Below are 14,317 nucleotides of genomic sequence, written 5' to 3'. Positions count from 1 at the left end.
TATGTTTGAGGAGATGTATCTAACAACTAGAAGAAAGAATTCTGGCAAAATCCTACGCCAATCTTCAACAGCATGTTATTTTCCAGCCCTTTGGCAGAAGCTTGAATAACAGGGCCTGTGACAGAGGCACTGAAGCATAGTTTTACACTCAGACTTCTTGGAGGCCACGGGCACTCAAGTGCTTTACGGAAGCCACCAACCTCGATGGCACCACCACCTCCACCTTGTGAGTAAGGAGGGCAGGGTGCTGTCTTCTTCCTGAAGGGCTTAAACCACGAAATGTGGGTGCACACACTGCTGAGTTATTCTGCCTGTGTGTTGAGATCTATCCATCTTGGCAGAAGTAATTTGCGGAGAAGGGCAAGAAGGAATGAAGATGGGCCTAGGCTCTCTCCTGCTATCTTCTGCAAGAAGAGAAACACCATGAGGGCAGGGCCCTGCAGGCCCCGACGCAGTCGGGCACAGGTGGGCTGGGGCCAACTCCATCTGGGCTCAGGCTTAACTGAGGAGGGCAGGGGGGAGGGGTACTGCAGGTTCGCCGGGAAACCTCAGACCCTCTCAGTTGAACCCAAATCTCCTTGCTGTGCTTGTCTCACAGTAACACAGCCCAGTCGTCTTGGCCTATCGGACGCTAAGTGCTTCAAGCTTTTGCATTTCCTTTGGTAGCCTGGGCTTCATGCGTTAACAGCATCAGGTGAGCCCAAACCAAAAACATCCACATCCTCACCTTTCTCCCCATCCCCTCTCTTTACCTGAAGGTCATCACTGAGGAGACTGATAAGGTGCAATTTCCAGGCCTTAAAGGGCCTGGCAAAGGAGACCTACTTCCATTCTCGACTCCCTCACTCCCCACCGCACAAACTTCAGTCCTACAGGTCATAGGAATTCATCTTGACACCAGGCACTTCCCAGGAACCCATGGGTCAGTCTTTGAGCTAGATCAGATGGCAGCAGCTGGCCCTGCTCCTGGCTGCCTCCTCCCAGTTCTTCTGTTTCACAGACAGCCCGCCTGTCAGCAGAGGCACCCTGCTCCCCTCTGCCACACTAGAGTGAGGAAGTAAGAGGACACTCCTTTTCTTCATCCCCAGCTCACGATTTGAATGCTGAACCCGCAGGCTATCAAGAGATGGAAGTTTCCCCATCCAGAGACTAGACGAAGATTTGTGGATGCTTGAGAAGGCAGAGTGGCCACTGCACTCCCCGGGCTGGCCCTGCAGCTTCAAGGTCCCAAACCAACAGGACTTCCTGGGCCGTGGGGCCAGAGACGCCTCAGACACTCCCTTGCATTCTCTGTGCGCAACTATGCTGAGTGCAGCCCCGCAGGTTCCCTGGGTGGAAAGGCAGGAATGAGCGCACCACACTCTCCAGTGCTTCCCTGCCAGGAGCAGCAGTCACAAGCACAGGGCCCTGCCAGTCACTCCCCGGAGTCTGCTCCACGTCGGCTAGTCACGTGCCCTGAGCCTCTCCAGCCCTACCCTGAGTGACCGGCCTTCAGCAGACACAGGGCCCGGGTGCCCTCTGGAAATGCGTGTGTGCCGAGGGTGGCCACGTGCTCCCCCACCAGTGGTGCCTAGGGCTCTGTGGGCAGGAGGGTCCCAGGGAACTAACGACAGGAGGGAGCCTGTGGGGTGCAGGCTGGGGACCTGCTCAGTGCAGTTCTGTGATGGTTCCTTGCGGTTCAATCTCCCTCACTCTCAGTTATTCCCTCCTAGAGTAAATGGAGGGGCGGGAAGGAGTGGGAAGAGCCAGCGCTCGCCATCAACATGCTGGGGACTGAGTTTCGCTCTGCGGGAAACAGCAGCCCAGAGGGGCTGTGGAGCAGGATGGGCCTGGGGCTGTCTCAGACGGGTATTTTCTTTTGCTTAACAGGAAGCCCCAGATCTCAGTGATGAAGGGCCCCAGAAAATCCTGCTGGAAAAGGAGCTGAATTCCAGGTGAGGTGAAGCAGAACTAGCCTACCACGGCGGGAGGGAGGGCTTCCTCCAGGAGCAGAGCTTAGGAGGGAGCCCGGCAGTACCTGCTTCTCCCCGGAGCGCCTTCTCCACAGCCACGCCCCTTTCCTCCAGCCGCCGCTGCCTCTCCTCCACCTGCTGCAGCTGCCGCTGGATGATCTACGACAGACAGCACAGCCTGAGCACCCGGCTCTCCAGCCTGGCTTCAGGGGGACACACAACTCCACACCCGCATGAGGGGAAACAAATGAGTTGCCGCTCTGGAAAGGGCTGTAGTCTGTGGGCGGTGCGCTCAGGGTGTGGTGTGGAGACCACCTGCACCAGAACCACCTAGCTTGTGCAGACGCTAGGCTCCGGGCCTTGCTAGTCAGCACCAAAGCGTGTGGACATGGCTCAAGTAGTCGTGACCACCCTCCCCAGAGTGTTGTAGAGACAGGAAGTGGATGTAAACTGTAGCAGGAGTACAGAACCTGAGTACCAGAACCTCAGACTGTTCTCATGGCAAGACTGCTAGAGTGCTGGAGGGCGTTCCTGAAGAGTGCAGTGGAAATCCCATCTTTACAAGAAAAATTTAAAAGAGAAGGCTGGGTGCGGTGGCTCATGCCTGTAATCCCAACACTTTGGGAGGCCGAGGCGGGTGGATCACGAGGTCAAGAGATCAAGACCATCCTGGCCAACATGGTGAAACCCGTCTCTACCAAAAATACAAAAATTAGCTGGACGTGGTGGCAGGCGCCTGTAATCCCAGCTACTCGGGAGGCTGAGGCAGGAGAATTGCTTGAACCAGGGAGGCGGAGGTTGCAGTGAGCTCAGCGCCACTGCACTCCAGCCTGGCCATGGAGTGAGACTCCGCCTCAAAACAAAAAAAAAAAGAGAACTCTACAATGGTCTAGATTCAGGGTCTGTGCAGCCTTAAGACAAGCTGGAGAATGGGAAGAGAGCTCTGACCTCTTCCCACAAAAATTCCAGGCCTATCAGAGGCTGAGGGGCCACAAATGGAATCCTGGCGACAGTCCTCACAATTGAACAAGGTGATTTACAATGATTGTTCCACAACAAGGGATTCGGGAAACTCAATGCAGGGCCTTTCTTTTTTTTTTTTTTTTTTTTGAGGTGGAGGCTCGCCCTCTCGCCCAGGCTGGAGTGCAATGGTGCAATCTAGGCTTACTGAAATCTCCACTTCCTGGGTTTAAGCGATTCTCGTGCCTCAGCCTCCCAAGTAGCTGGGATTACAGGGACCTACCACCATGCCTGGCTAATTTTTTTTTTTTTTTTTTTGAGATGGAGTCTTGCTCTGTCGCCCAGGCTGGAGTGCAATGGCACGATCTCGGCTCACTGCAAGCTCTGCCTCCCAGGTTCACGCCTGGCTAATTTTTTGTATTTTTAGTAGAGACGGGGTTTCACCGTGTTTGCCAGGATGGTCTCGATCTCCTGACCTCGTGATCCACCCGCCTTGGCCTCCCAAAGTGCTGGGATTATAGGCGTGAGCCACCGTGCTCAGCCAATTTTTGTTTTTTTTTAGTAGAGACGGGGTTTTGCCATGTTGGCCAGGCTGGTCTCGAACTCCTGACCTCAAGTGATCTGCCTGCCCCAGCCTCCCAAAGTGCTGGGATTACAGGCGTTGAGCCACCGCACCCGGCCTGCTCTTCCCTTTTGACTGACAGCTCCACCAAGGCAGGGCCTCTGTGGCTGTACCAGCCAAAGGTGATCTGGATGGCAGGGAGGCCTGTCTCCCTCTGCTCTGCTCTGCGCTGGCTTGTGCGGCAGGGAGCAGCTGGTGGAGAGGAAGATGCTGCCCAATCCTCCCGTGCATGTGCCCTGGACCCATCCTCCATGGTTTTACCTGGGCTCGATGCAGCCGCTTAAGCTCCTCCTGCTTGGCCTGTCTCCGAGCTGCCTTTTGCACACGCCGGGTCAGCTTGGCATTCAGTTCCTCCTCTGTGTAGGTTCTTGGCTGGAGAGAACAAGAGAAATTTCCTCAGTCAGGTGCACGGAGGCCTAGGACGGGGTGGGCGGCAGGCCAGCGGGGGCCTGGAGAGGTCTGTCCCCCATGTTGGAGTTGGTGCCCAGGCAGACAGGACAAGCTATCCTCTGTAGAGTGCTAGCAGGACGGGGGTGCTGATAGGCAGAGGGCATGAGGTCTGCAGAGTCCCCAGCCTGCAGCAGCCCTCAGTGTCACAGGCACACCTAAGATCCGCAGAGTGAGACATTTCCCCACCTCTGCACAGGGACAGGAGGCTGAGTGGGGACCGACTGTTAGGCAGTTAAAACAGTAAAGGGACGCACACTCCTTTATCATTGAGATCACCTGCTTCCCCAATAAAGATGTCTGCTCTTTAAAACTTTGTGGGAGTAAAAACACTGGTAGGCTGTTTCACCAAGCCTCCTGCTTCTAGGAGGCTTACAAGGGAAGGAAAGAGAGAAATCAGGATCCTTTTATTTTCCTGTTTGGTATCAAGGGCCACTTTCTTTAGAAGAGCAGTATCCATGAGAGTCTTCCAAGAAATGACACCCAAGTAGAGAGAACAGGGATGCTTCTCTTTTAAGTCAAATACAGTCTGAAGAAAGAATTGTGGAGGTGTACCTGGACCGACTCTGGGGTCTGCAGAGGCAGCTGTTGGCCACTGGGAAGAAGAGAGGTTGTGGCCTGGCCAGGGCTGTTGCACCCAGTGCCATCAAGAACACAGGAGGTAATGGGCCAATCCAGTGCAAGTCCATGGACTGGATGGCCACAGCCCCCTGCCTACGTGGGTGCCAAGGGCTCAAGGGAGCATTAGATGCTTTGAACAAACCATGGGCAACCAGAGGGGCAAAGGTTAGGGATTTACCTTTATTCATAAGACTCTCTTTATTGCCTCTAAGAAAATGAAACAAAGAAACTATATAAAAGATTTTTTTGAGAGGGTCTCATTGTCACCCAGGCTGGGGTGCAGGGATGTGATCATAGCTCACTGCAGCTTCAAACTCTTAGACTCAAGTGATTCTCCTGCCTCAGCCTCCCAAGTAGTCAGGACTGTAGGCGTGTGCCACCTTGCCCAGACAAGTTTAAAAATTTTTTTTGTAGAGACAGGATCTTGTTACATTGCCCAAGCTGGTCTTAAACTCCTGGGCTTAAGTGATTCTCCCACCTCAGCCTCCCAAAATGCTGGCATTACAGGTGTGAGCCACCACACCTGGCCAACAAGAAAACTTTTATAGACTTCAAAGATGCCAAATGTGACTTGGGGTCTATACTCATAATCTTCACTCGAAGAGCTCAAACGGCAGAGGGTCCCCTGAACAGGCAGTCCTGAAGGATCATCAGTGGTGTTTCAGCACTGCACCTTGCTGATTTGAGCTGAGGGCTGCTGAACTGCCCCTCTCTGGGGTGCCCAGCCACATAGGAGCAGCTCGGTCCCGACCCAAGGAACCTGGAGCACAATGACCACATGCACTCCAGCCGGTGAAGAGCAGGTGTCTCATCCTCCTTCCCGCTCATGACGCAGCTAACGGAAGTACTGCTGCCAGTGTGTGCCACTGCCCCATGCACGCACAAACACAGTTAGTGAGGATGTGGCTGGAGGGCCAGGGCCGGCGACAGGTGGTTAATCACAGACATGCATGCAACAGTGACCAGCTGACGAGAACGAGACACTACCTTTGATGCATGGGATCTCCTGAATGCCAAGGCGTGTGGTACATAAATCGACTTTTAAGGGGATGGCATCAGAAAACAAAACAGAATAGTAATAATAATAATGATTAACAAATTAAAAATTAAGAACACAGAAATGGAGCAAAATAAGTTAGAGGTTTAAAACAAACACACAAGACTTAAAACACGTGATTATTTTTCACAAAGTCACTGCCTACGTAGGAATCTGGGTGTGAAGATCCTAGTGGCGGCATCCGAGTGGACCCGGTTTTGAATACAGCCGGGGTTCACTCTTTCATTGGGAAGAAACAGCTTCTTCCTCACCTCCCCCAAAACTCGCCTCATCCCAATGTCCCTTGTGTAAAGTCAAAGCCGTTAAAATATGTGATTCTAGATGCTTTTCTCCTTGAGTGACCATGTGCTTGTGGAAATTCAGTCCACTTTTTCCTGCTGAATGCTCCGGGGGAGGGGAATGGGGGGTGGGAGGAAAGGGGGTCCTGCTCTCAGAGACAGACGCAGCAAAACTGGGAAGGAAACCAACCATCTCTCCCAACAGGCTCTCCGCTGGCAGTGTTCCTGTGTGCCACCCAGCTGCCATTTCTTGACTGTGCCCAGTAAAGGGAAGTAAACTAGCATCAGTAGCTGCTATTCACCAAAAGCACGTCAGGCAGCAGCAGGAGCCTCTTCTCATTCTATTACACCTTGCACAGAGTCGCTCTGAGGGCCAAAGTGAGTCACATCTGCTCTTCTGGTCTCACCAGCCATATTAAACAGCTGAAAGGCACTAAGGAAACCAGGGTGTGTGGTGGCACACAAGACAGGGAAGTCCTGAGAGCTCCAGGCCTGCTGCAGCCCCGGCCATGCTCCCTGCTGCTCCGTCCATCCCATCTGTGGGGCGGCCTTGTGCGGAGCTGTGCTTCCCAAGCCTGTTGGCGAGGGAAGAATAAATTTGCCTCCTTTGACTTTGAGCACCTGTGTCCCACCTGCCTCAGGTGGACCCACCTCTCCCACAAATCAGAGCAAGAGAATGTCGTTATGAGAACAAGCCGGTTCAGAAAAAAAGAGAGACAGATGATTTCCCAAAGCGGCTTGCAAAAAGCCCACAGGAACTACACACCGCACCCTAAGGAACAGCACTAACAGCTTCGCTTGTGGCTGATGTCAACAGTAATGGGAGGCAGTGGCTGCCTTCCCACAATCTACCAATTTTCTGGGTTGGGAGGGGTGAAGTCACCACCCGTCCTTGTGTGCCTGAGGTGGTGGCCAGCCACAGGAGCTGGGGTTCTGCTGTGAATCTGGATGCGGGGTGGCAGGGTGCCCAGGCCACACCCTGGTGGGCTGCAGGGCTCAAGAGGCAGCTGCGTTGCTTGTATTTAAAGTCAAATGGAAGAGAAGAAAAGAGGTAAACACAAGTTCTCTCTTGTAGGTCGGGCTACAGGTGATTTTTTAAAAGTCTGAATTATCCTAAATTTTCTATAATAAACATTTTAAATAAAAATATAAGTTATTTTGACTGGTTTAAAAATTTCTAACAAAACAAAACCCAGGCTCTTGTTTCACAGACGCTGTGAGGCAGGAGGAGGCGTCTGTGCTGCTAGAGTGGCCCTGGGATCCTGGCCTGGCAGAAGTGGCTTCCTCCTTCTGAGGCAGGTCAAACCCCATCCTCACTTTAGAGCCCCTGTTCCCCACACTCATTTTGAAAAACTTAAACCCACAAGAAAGTTGAAAGAGGAAGACAATGAACACCCACAAACCTCTCAGCTGTGTCTGCCAGACGTTACCATTTTGCCACATGCTTCATCTATCTGTCATCTTTTATATGACTTTTTGTAATGAATCATTGGTAGGTATTATGATCGTTCGTCCCGAAACATTTTAGGATGTACTTCCTAAAAACTCAGACATTTTCCTATATAACTTTCCTACATAAAAGTACATTAACAGTGCCTTTATCACTTGCAAGGAACTTAACAATCTGATAATATTACACATTTATACTACCATACAGTCCTCAAGTAAATTTAATTGTTTCCAAAATGTCCTTTATGGCTGTTTTTGTTCAGTTTGCTTTCCTCTTTAGAATCCATGTCTTGAAAACGCACAGCACCCAGCTCTCGCTCAGGCTGACTCCACACCATGTGGGAGTCAGGTCAGCTGCCCGTGGCTTGGCCGTCTCCCATGTCATCTGTCTCCTAGATTGGCCATCCCCTAGGTCATCCATCCCCTAGCCTGGCCATCCCCTAGGTCATCCATCCCCTAGCTCGACGGTCCCCTAGGTCATCCATCCCTTAGCTTGATGGTCCCCTAGGTCATGCATCCCCTAGCTTGACTGCCCCCTAGGTCATCCATCCTCTAGCAAGAACGTCTCCTCGGTCCTCAGCCGTACCCTAGGTTGGCCATCCTCTAGGTCATCCAACCCCTAGCTCGACTGTCCCCTAGTTCATCCATCCCCTAACTCGACAGCCCCTAGGTCATCCAACCCCTAACTTGACTGTCCCCTAGGTCATCCATCCCCTAGCTCAACCATCTCCTCAGTCCTCAGCAGTCCCCTAGCTCGACTGTCCTCTAGGTCATCCATCCCCTAGCTTGACCACCTCCTTGGTCCTCAGCCATCCTCTAGGTTGGCCGTCCTTTAGGTCATCCATCCCCTAGCTCGGCCATCTCCTCGGTCCTCAGCTGTCCCCTAGGTTGGCTGCCCTCTAGGTCATCCATCCCCTAGCTTGACAGTCCCCTACGTCATCCATCCCGTAGCTTGACTGTCCCCTAGGTAATTCATCCCCTAGCTTGACTGTCCTAGTCATCCATCCCTAGCTTGACGTCTCCTCAGTTCTCAGCTGTCCCTAGGTTGGCCATCCTCTGGGTCATCCCATGCCCTAGCTCAACTGTCCCTAGGTCATCCATCCCCTAGCTCAAATGGTTCCCCTAGGTCATCCATCCCCTAACTTGACTGTCCTCTAGGTCCCCCATCCCCTAGCTCGACCGTCTCCTCTGTCCTTCGCCGTCCCCTAGGTTGGCTGTCCTCTAGGTCATCCATCCCCTAGCTCAACCGTCTCCTTGGTCCTCAGCCGTCCCCTAGGTTGGCTGTCCTTTAGGTCGACCATCCACTAGCCTGTCTGTCCCCCAGGCTTGACTTTGACTTTAGTATTCCCTATGTGACCTCTAGCAAATGACTTTGCCTCTGTGGGTGCCCCTGGAGCATGAGGCCTTAGAGGCCACCCTCTGGCTCTAGGGTTCCATGACTGGTGTCCATGGCTTGTTCCTGGGGTCCTGTTCCTGTTCCTCCCTTGCTCCTCACACCTGTTGGGCCCTGGGGAGGCTCACCAAGTACTAGCCTTGGCACAGCCAGCCCAGGCAGCTTCATGGATGGAGAAGCAGTGGGCACACTGCCCACCACAACAACGTGAGGGATGTGGAGGTGGGTGGCCAACTTGACCCAATAGGTTGAATGTCCACACTGTCACCACTGAGGCAGTGAGCCTGGGACCACATTCTCCATTCTTTGCTGTCCCCGAAGGCAGCACCCATCACCAGTGTTGGGATGTGCTTAGGGACCCACACAGAAACCCAGGGGAATTACAGCTCAGCCCCAGTGCGACCGCCTGGGAAAGCTCGACAGGTAGCCTTGATGAAGACACACTCTCCCGGTCCCTGAGAAGGTGCAGATCCCAACCCTAACTCAGTTGTTGGCCTGGCTGGGGCACAAAGAAGCCTGGCTCTGCAGAAGGTGGAGCAGGAGGAGAGGTCTGGTTCTCTAGAATCTTCTAGGAGAGTGGCCAAAGAGCTGGCAAGGCCAAGGGAGACGAAGGAGGGGATGAGAAATAAAGCGTCCAGTTTGCTGAGTTATTTAAAGAGGAACTGGTTCAGGCTGCAGGAGCCACCTTCACTGAATGGGCACGTGACGGGCTCAGGCGCACCATGTAGCCTGACTGGGTTACTGGACAGCAGGAGAGGGCAGACTCAAGTCCAAGCCCCAGAAGCCTTGCAACAAAGGCATGCTACATTCTGGGGAAGCTTTTCACACAAAAGGGAGGCAGGAAGCAGGAGACAGTCGGGCTGCCCCCAGCCAGGAAGAGGAGCACAGGCCCCAGGGCTGGACAGCAGAGGTGGGGTAATGCTCCGCAGAGCTCTGCCCACCCTGTATGCTGACAGGTGCCTGTTAGAGTGTGCTCTGATTCCTCTCCCCTCCACCTTCACTAGATCCACCCAAAGTCCTGGGCTCTGGAAAGCGAGGGGCGGAGTCAGACCTAGCAGCCCTACGGGTCAGTTCCTGGACCAGTCCTTTAAGACGACAAACACTCCCTAACTACCAAACCCACCAAGTGAGCAGGACCAGGCACAATGCTCAGTGCCTGAGGTCCCAGCTCCTGCCAGCAGCCCTGGACTGGGCAGTGTTCTCCAGGCCCTGGGGAAGAATAGACAAGGAAGAAATAGACAATGCCAGGCTGCCTCCTCCAGGGAAGGGGAGTGTGACGCAGGTATGGCTCCAGTCTTTACTTCTTCACAAGAAAAGAAAACAGGAACCCTTGCTGTGGATGCCTACGGCCCCAGCTCCCAAGTAGAAAGCCCAGTGTGACCGCCTCAGTGTATAGGGGTCAGCGGTCAGCTGGCTGTGCGCCACTAGCTGTCCATCCTTGGCTTCAGTTTTGCTCTTCCTCTCTACCCCACCAGATCCCAGCAGTGAGCAGAGGGCCCCAGGCCTGGTGAAGCCCCTCTGCCTGACTACCCACCTCTCGCCGTGACTTCTGCGAGGACCTCTCAAGGACATCGTCGCTGGAGAGGTCTGAGTCCTCGGAGAAGCTTAGCTGGCGCCGGAGCTGCAGCTCTGTGGAGAGAGGGAGGCCACGTGAGGATGGCGCCAGATAGCAGGGGCAGCTCTCTCCCTATACTACGTTCCCACGTGCAGTGGAGGCTGGGTAGGGGGCTGCATTCATCTTAGTTTAAGGGACACCCCATCCTGGGGAGCGCCAGGAGCTGGGACACCAACATTTGCCTCGACAGGGCAGAGCTGACCCCAAGCAGGTGGCACCCGGGCCTGCCCAGCCCCTCCTGGCAGCACTGCCCTCTGCCCTGTGCAGGAGTGGGCCCCTCTGGGGTCGTCTGACTTCAGGAAGGGCACAAACCTCCACGGTCTTCCTGATACAGTTTCAAGCTGGCTTTGAAAACTTGTTACGCAGCCGGCTATGCCCTGTGAACCCATGGTTCAGTCCCTTCTCTAGGTCAGCACGGCTCCTGAGAACCCCTGGGGGGGCAGTGGAAGCATGGATCCTCAGAGCCCCAATGACCCGAGCCCCTTCCGCCCCACCTGCAAGTGGGCCCGGCCGCTGACGCACCTGCCCTTACGACAGGAAGCACCCTGTGCTTGCCGGAGTCCACCGTGGCCCCGCTGGAGGGGGTGCTGGGGCAGGACTTGTCGTCGGCCTTCTTCTTCTTGTCCTTCTTGTACCCAGAGAAGACCGACTTCCACAGGGACTTGGGTTTGGTGGCAGCTTCCTCCAGGAGGCTGGGGCTGGGCTTCTCTGGGGGCCGGCCCTCGCCTTTGGACTTTTTCTCCTTCTTGTTTCTGCGGGGGGAGAAGAGTGATGACCTCTTCTTGCTCTTCCCACTGGAGCCCTCAGATGAAGTGAAAGAGCCGTCTGGGCCCCCCGAGTCCGACGGCGCGGAGAGGACCTCCTCGCTGACGGCTTCATGCTTCAGGGTGGGCTCCTCGGAGCCCCTGAGAGTGGGACGTGTGGGGGAGTCGGGCCGGCGCTCCTTGCCCTGGGAGAGTGCTGATGATGCCTTGCGGGACCTGGGGGCGCCCGTGGCCAGCTCCATCTGCTGCATCCTGCTCAGTTGCCTGGCCATGGCGTCCCGCAGCGCCTGGCTCTTCACGGACTTCTCTCTGGCTCGCATGCGCTCCTCGGCCAACTCCTTGGCTTCCGCGGAGACCAAGGGCAGCCCTCTCTTCTGTGGCTGCAGCGCCCCCTCCAGAGCAGGTAGCCTCCCGTTCTCCTTGCCCAGGGGCGGGTGGGGAGGCTTCTCGGGGCGTGGCCAGCAGGACGGGGGCGTGAAGAACTTCTCCTGCAGGCTTGAGTCCTCAGTCTTGTCGTCGTAGGTGTCTTCCACGTCATCAGCGAAGGGGATCTCCTCCACGCTCTCCACAAAAGACTTCCGCACCTCCTCTCTGGGGGGCTGAGCAGGCTCCCGGGGGGGCCGCATCCATGTGACGGGCAAGGGTGGCGGGACCACCGAGGCGCTGGGCTCGGCCTCCCTGAGCTTCCTCCGCAAGGTGGCGGGCTCCTCACCCGGCGGCGGGGCGGGGGCGGGCTGGAGGTGGCGTGAGCATGGCGGAGTCCGAGGTGTTGAAGCTCTGGCTGCCCAGTGTCTTCATGTTGGAGGAGCTCCCGTGCAGGCCCAGGCCAGAGCTGCTGGACAGCTCCCTGCGCTCCTCCTGGGCGCTGCGCAGCTCTCTGTCCGACGGGGACCAGGGGGTTGGCAGGGACAAAGGCTCGCCCTCTGGCTTTGGCAGACCCAGCCTTTTGGGGACAGACAGAGGCTTGAGAAGGTGGAGTCCCTCATCCTGGGAGGACTTTTCAACGGAATAAGATTTGAGGGACACTGGCCTGAAGGCAGGCGTGGGGAAGCTGGGCTCAGGCCCCTTGCTGCGATCCACAGGGGTGAGCCCAAGGCTGCGGCGGATCTCCGCACTCTTCATCCAGAACTCCTCCACCAGGTCACTCCTTCTGAGGGCCTCATCCACAGCAAGGGGGCTGCCCAGCCTGTCCTTGGTGTCACTTTGGCTTTGGACAGGGAGAGGGGCCAGTGGGGTGGATGTTTTGGCTGGGACAGGCTGGAAGCGTATGGGGGACTGGGTAGGGGATGGGACAGTGGCCTCGGTGGAAGGCTGGGGCTGGGAGCAGATGGGGAGTGGGCTGGGTGGGGGCGTGGAGGCTGCCACGGGCGGCCGGGGCTGTGGGCTCCCTGGTGAGGCAGGAGTCCTGGCTTCTGGCAAGGCTACTGGCTGCGATCGGATGGGAGAGTGCACAGCTTTCGAATCCGAGGGGGCATCAGCTTTGGGCTTCTCTTTGGGGAGCAAAGGCTCAGGGAAAAGGCGCTCCTCAGGTAATGTCTCCCAGGTGGCGGCAGGGACAGGTGGGAGTCGGGGCCCCTGCAGGGAAGGAAGACAGAAGCTGCTGAGAAGTGGGGGCTTTCACGGCCAGCAGCATCCTCAGGGAGCTTTCTCGCTCAAAGCGCCTGCACCTGTGCCTGCTGCAGGACTTCCCCGTCCTTCCAGCTGTTATTAGAACAGCTCAAAGAGAACACTTTTCACTTTCTGCTCCAGTTGTTCAATGTTTAGAACCACTCTGCTTTAGTTTAGACAAACTGGGTTTTCAGGGTTTGGTTCATCTCAAATACATCCTATATTCTTTGTTCACTCATAGGAACACTGGCCAAAAGAACACGGATGAATGCAGTTCTCACCCTCCAGGAGGCCCCAGAGCACCAAGATCCCTGACATACATCCCTGTACGCCAAGATCCCATACAGAGGGGCCAAGACTGTAGGAAGACTTACAATAGCTACTTATCACGGTGCATTATGATCAAACTGTCCTCCCCAGGAAGCTCAAAGATGTGCAGAGATTCCTACACCAGTCTTTATATCACCCCATCCAAGAGTCTCAAACAAAGCCTCCCCATTTCACAGATGGCTGAGTGCGGAGGCTCACACCTGTAATCCCAGCACTTTGGGAGGCTGAGATGGGCGGATCACGAGGTCAGGAGATTGAGACCATCCTGGCTAACATGGTGAAACCCTGTCTCCACTAAAAACACAAAAATTAGCTGGGTGTGGTGGCGGGCACCTGTAGCCCCAGCTACTCAGGACGCTGAGGCAGGAGAATGGCATGAACCTGGGAGGCAAGCTTGCAGTGAGCTGAGATCGCGCCACTGCACTCCAGCCTGGGCAACAGAGCGAGACTCTGTCTCAAAAAAAAAAAGAATCAGTGAACAGGCTAGGCACAGCAGCTCATGCCTGTAATCCCAGCACTTTGGGAGGCCGAGGCAGGATTGCTTGAGCCCAGGAGTTGGAGGCTGCAGTGAGCCATGATCATGCCACTGCACTGTTGCCCATGCCAGCCTGGGCAAGAGTGAGATTCTGTCTCAAAAAAAAAAAAAAAAAAAATCAGTCAATCAATTAATCACTGAATAGTTCCATGCTTCCTAGAATCCCAAAGACTATTTCAAGCAGATGTAGGCTTTGGATTCCAGCTTTCTCCCTGATCTGGCCTGCAGACGGTATTTCTCAAACCATGTTCCACAGGACCTGCTGTCACAGTTGGCTTCGCAGCATTCTCCATGTGGTTCACACACCACAGGCTGTCTGCATGGATGTAGTTTTTTTTTTTTTTTTGAGATGGAGTCTCGCTCTGTCGCCCAAGCTGGAGTGCAGTGGTGCGATCTCGGCTCACTGCACGCTCCACCTCCCAGGTTCACATCATTCTCCTGCCTCAGCCTCCCAAGAAGCTGGGACTACAGGTGCCCGTCACCACGCCTGGCTGATTTTTTGTATTTTTAGTAGAGATGGGGTTTCACCATGTTAGCCAGGATGGGCTTGATCTCCTGACCTCATGGTCCGCCAGCCTCAGCCTCCCAGAGTGCTGGGATTCCAGGCGTGAGCCACTGCGCCTGGCTGGATGTTGTAAATTTCAATGGTTATACATTTATTTTAACATAATGTTAAAAATGCATTT

The 14,317-nt window shown here is 55.0% G+C and overlaps 1 protein-coding gene across 1 annotated transcript in view; it reads right to left on the bottom strand.

Annotated features, from left to right (window-relative positions):
- Positions 1-14,317, bottom strand: part of MICAL3 (microtubule associated monooxygenase, calponin and LIM domain containing 3) — a 234,449-nt gene that overhangs the window by 19,007 nt on the left and 201,125 nt on the right. Inside the window, 5 exon segments of the mRNA XM_017891328.1 lie at positions 2,018-2,111; positions 3,796-3,906; positions 10,314-10,408; positions 10,917-11,896; positions 11,898-12,733. Of these exon segments, the coding sequence (XP_017746817.1) occupies positions 2,018-2,111; positions 3,796-3,906; positions 10,314-10,408; positions 10,917-11,896; positions 11,898-12,733 (2,116 nt within the window).

This window comes from Rhinopithecus bieti, unplaced genomic scaffold (genome assembly GCF_001698545.2).
Source record: "Rhinopithecus bieti isolate Rb0 unplaced genomic scaffold, ASM169854v2 scaffold_20777, whole genome shotgun sequence".
In the NCBI taxonomy this organism is placed as follows: domain Eukaryota; kingdom Metazoa; phylum Chordata; class Mammalia; order Primates; family Cercopithecidae; genus Rhinopithecus; species Rhinopithecus bieti.
Note: the sequence above shows the minus strand (reverse complement) of the source record. Positions and strands in the feature narration are given on the sequence as shown.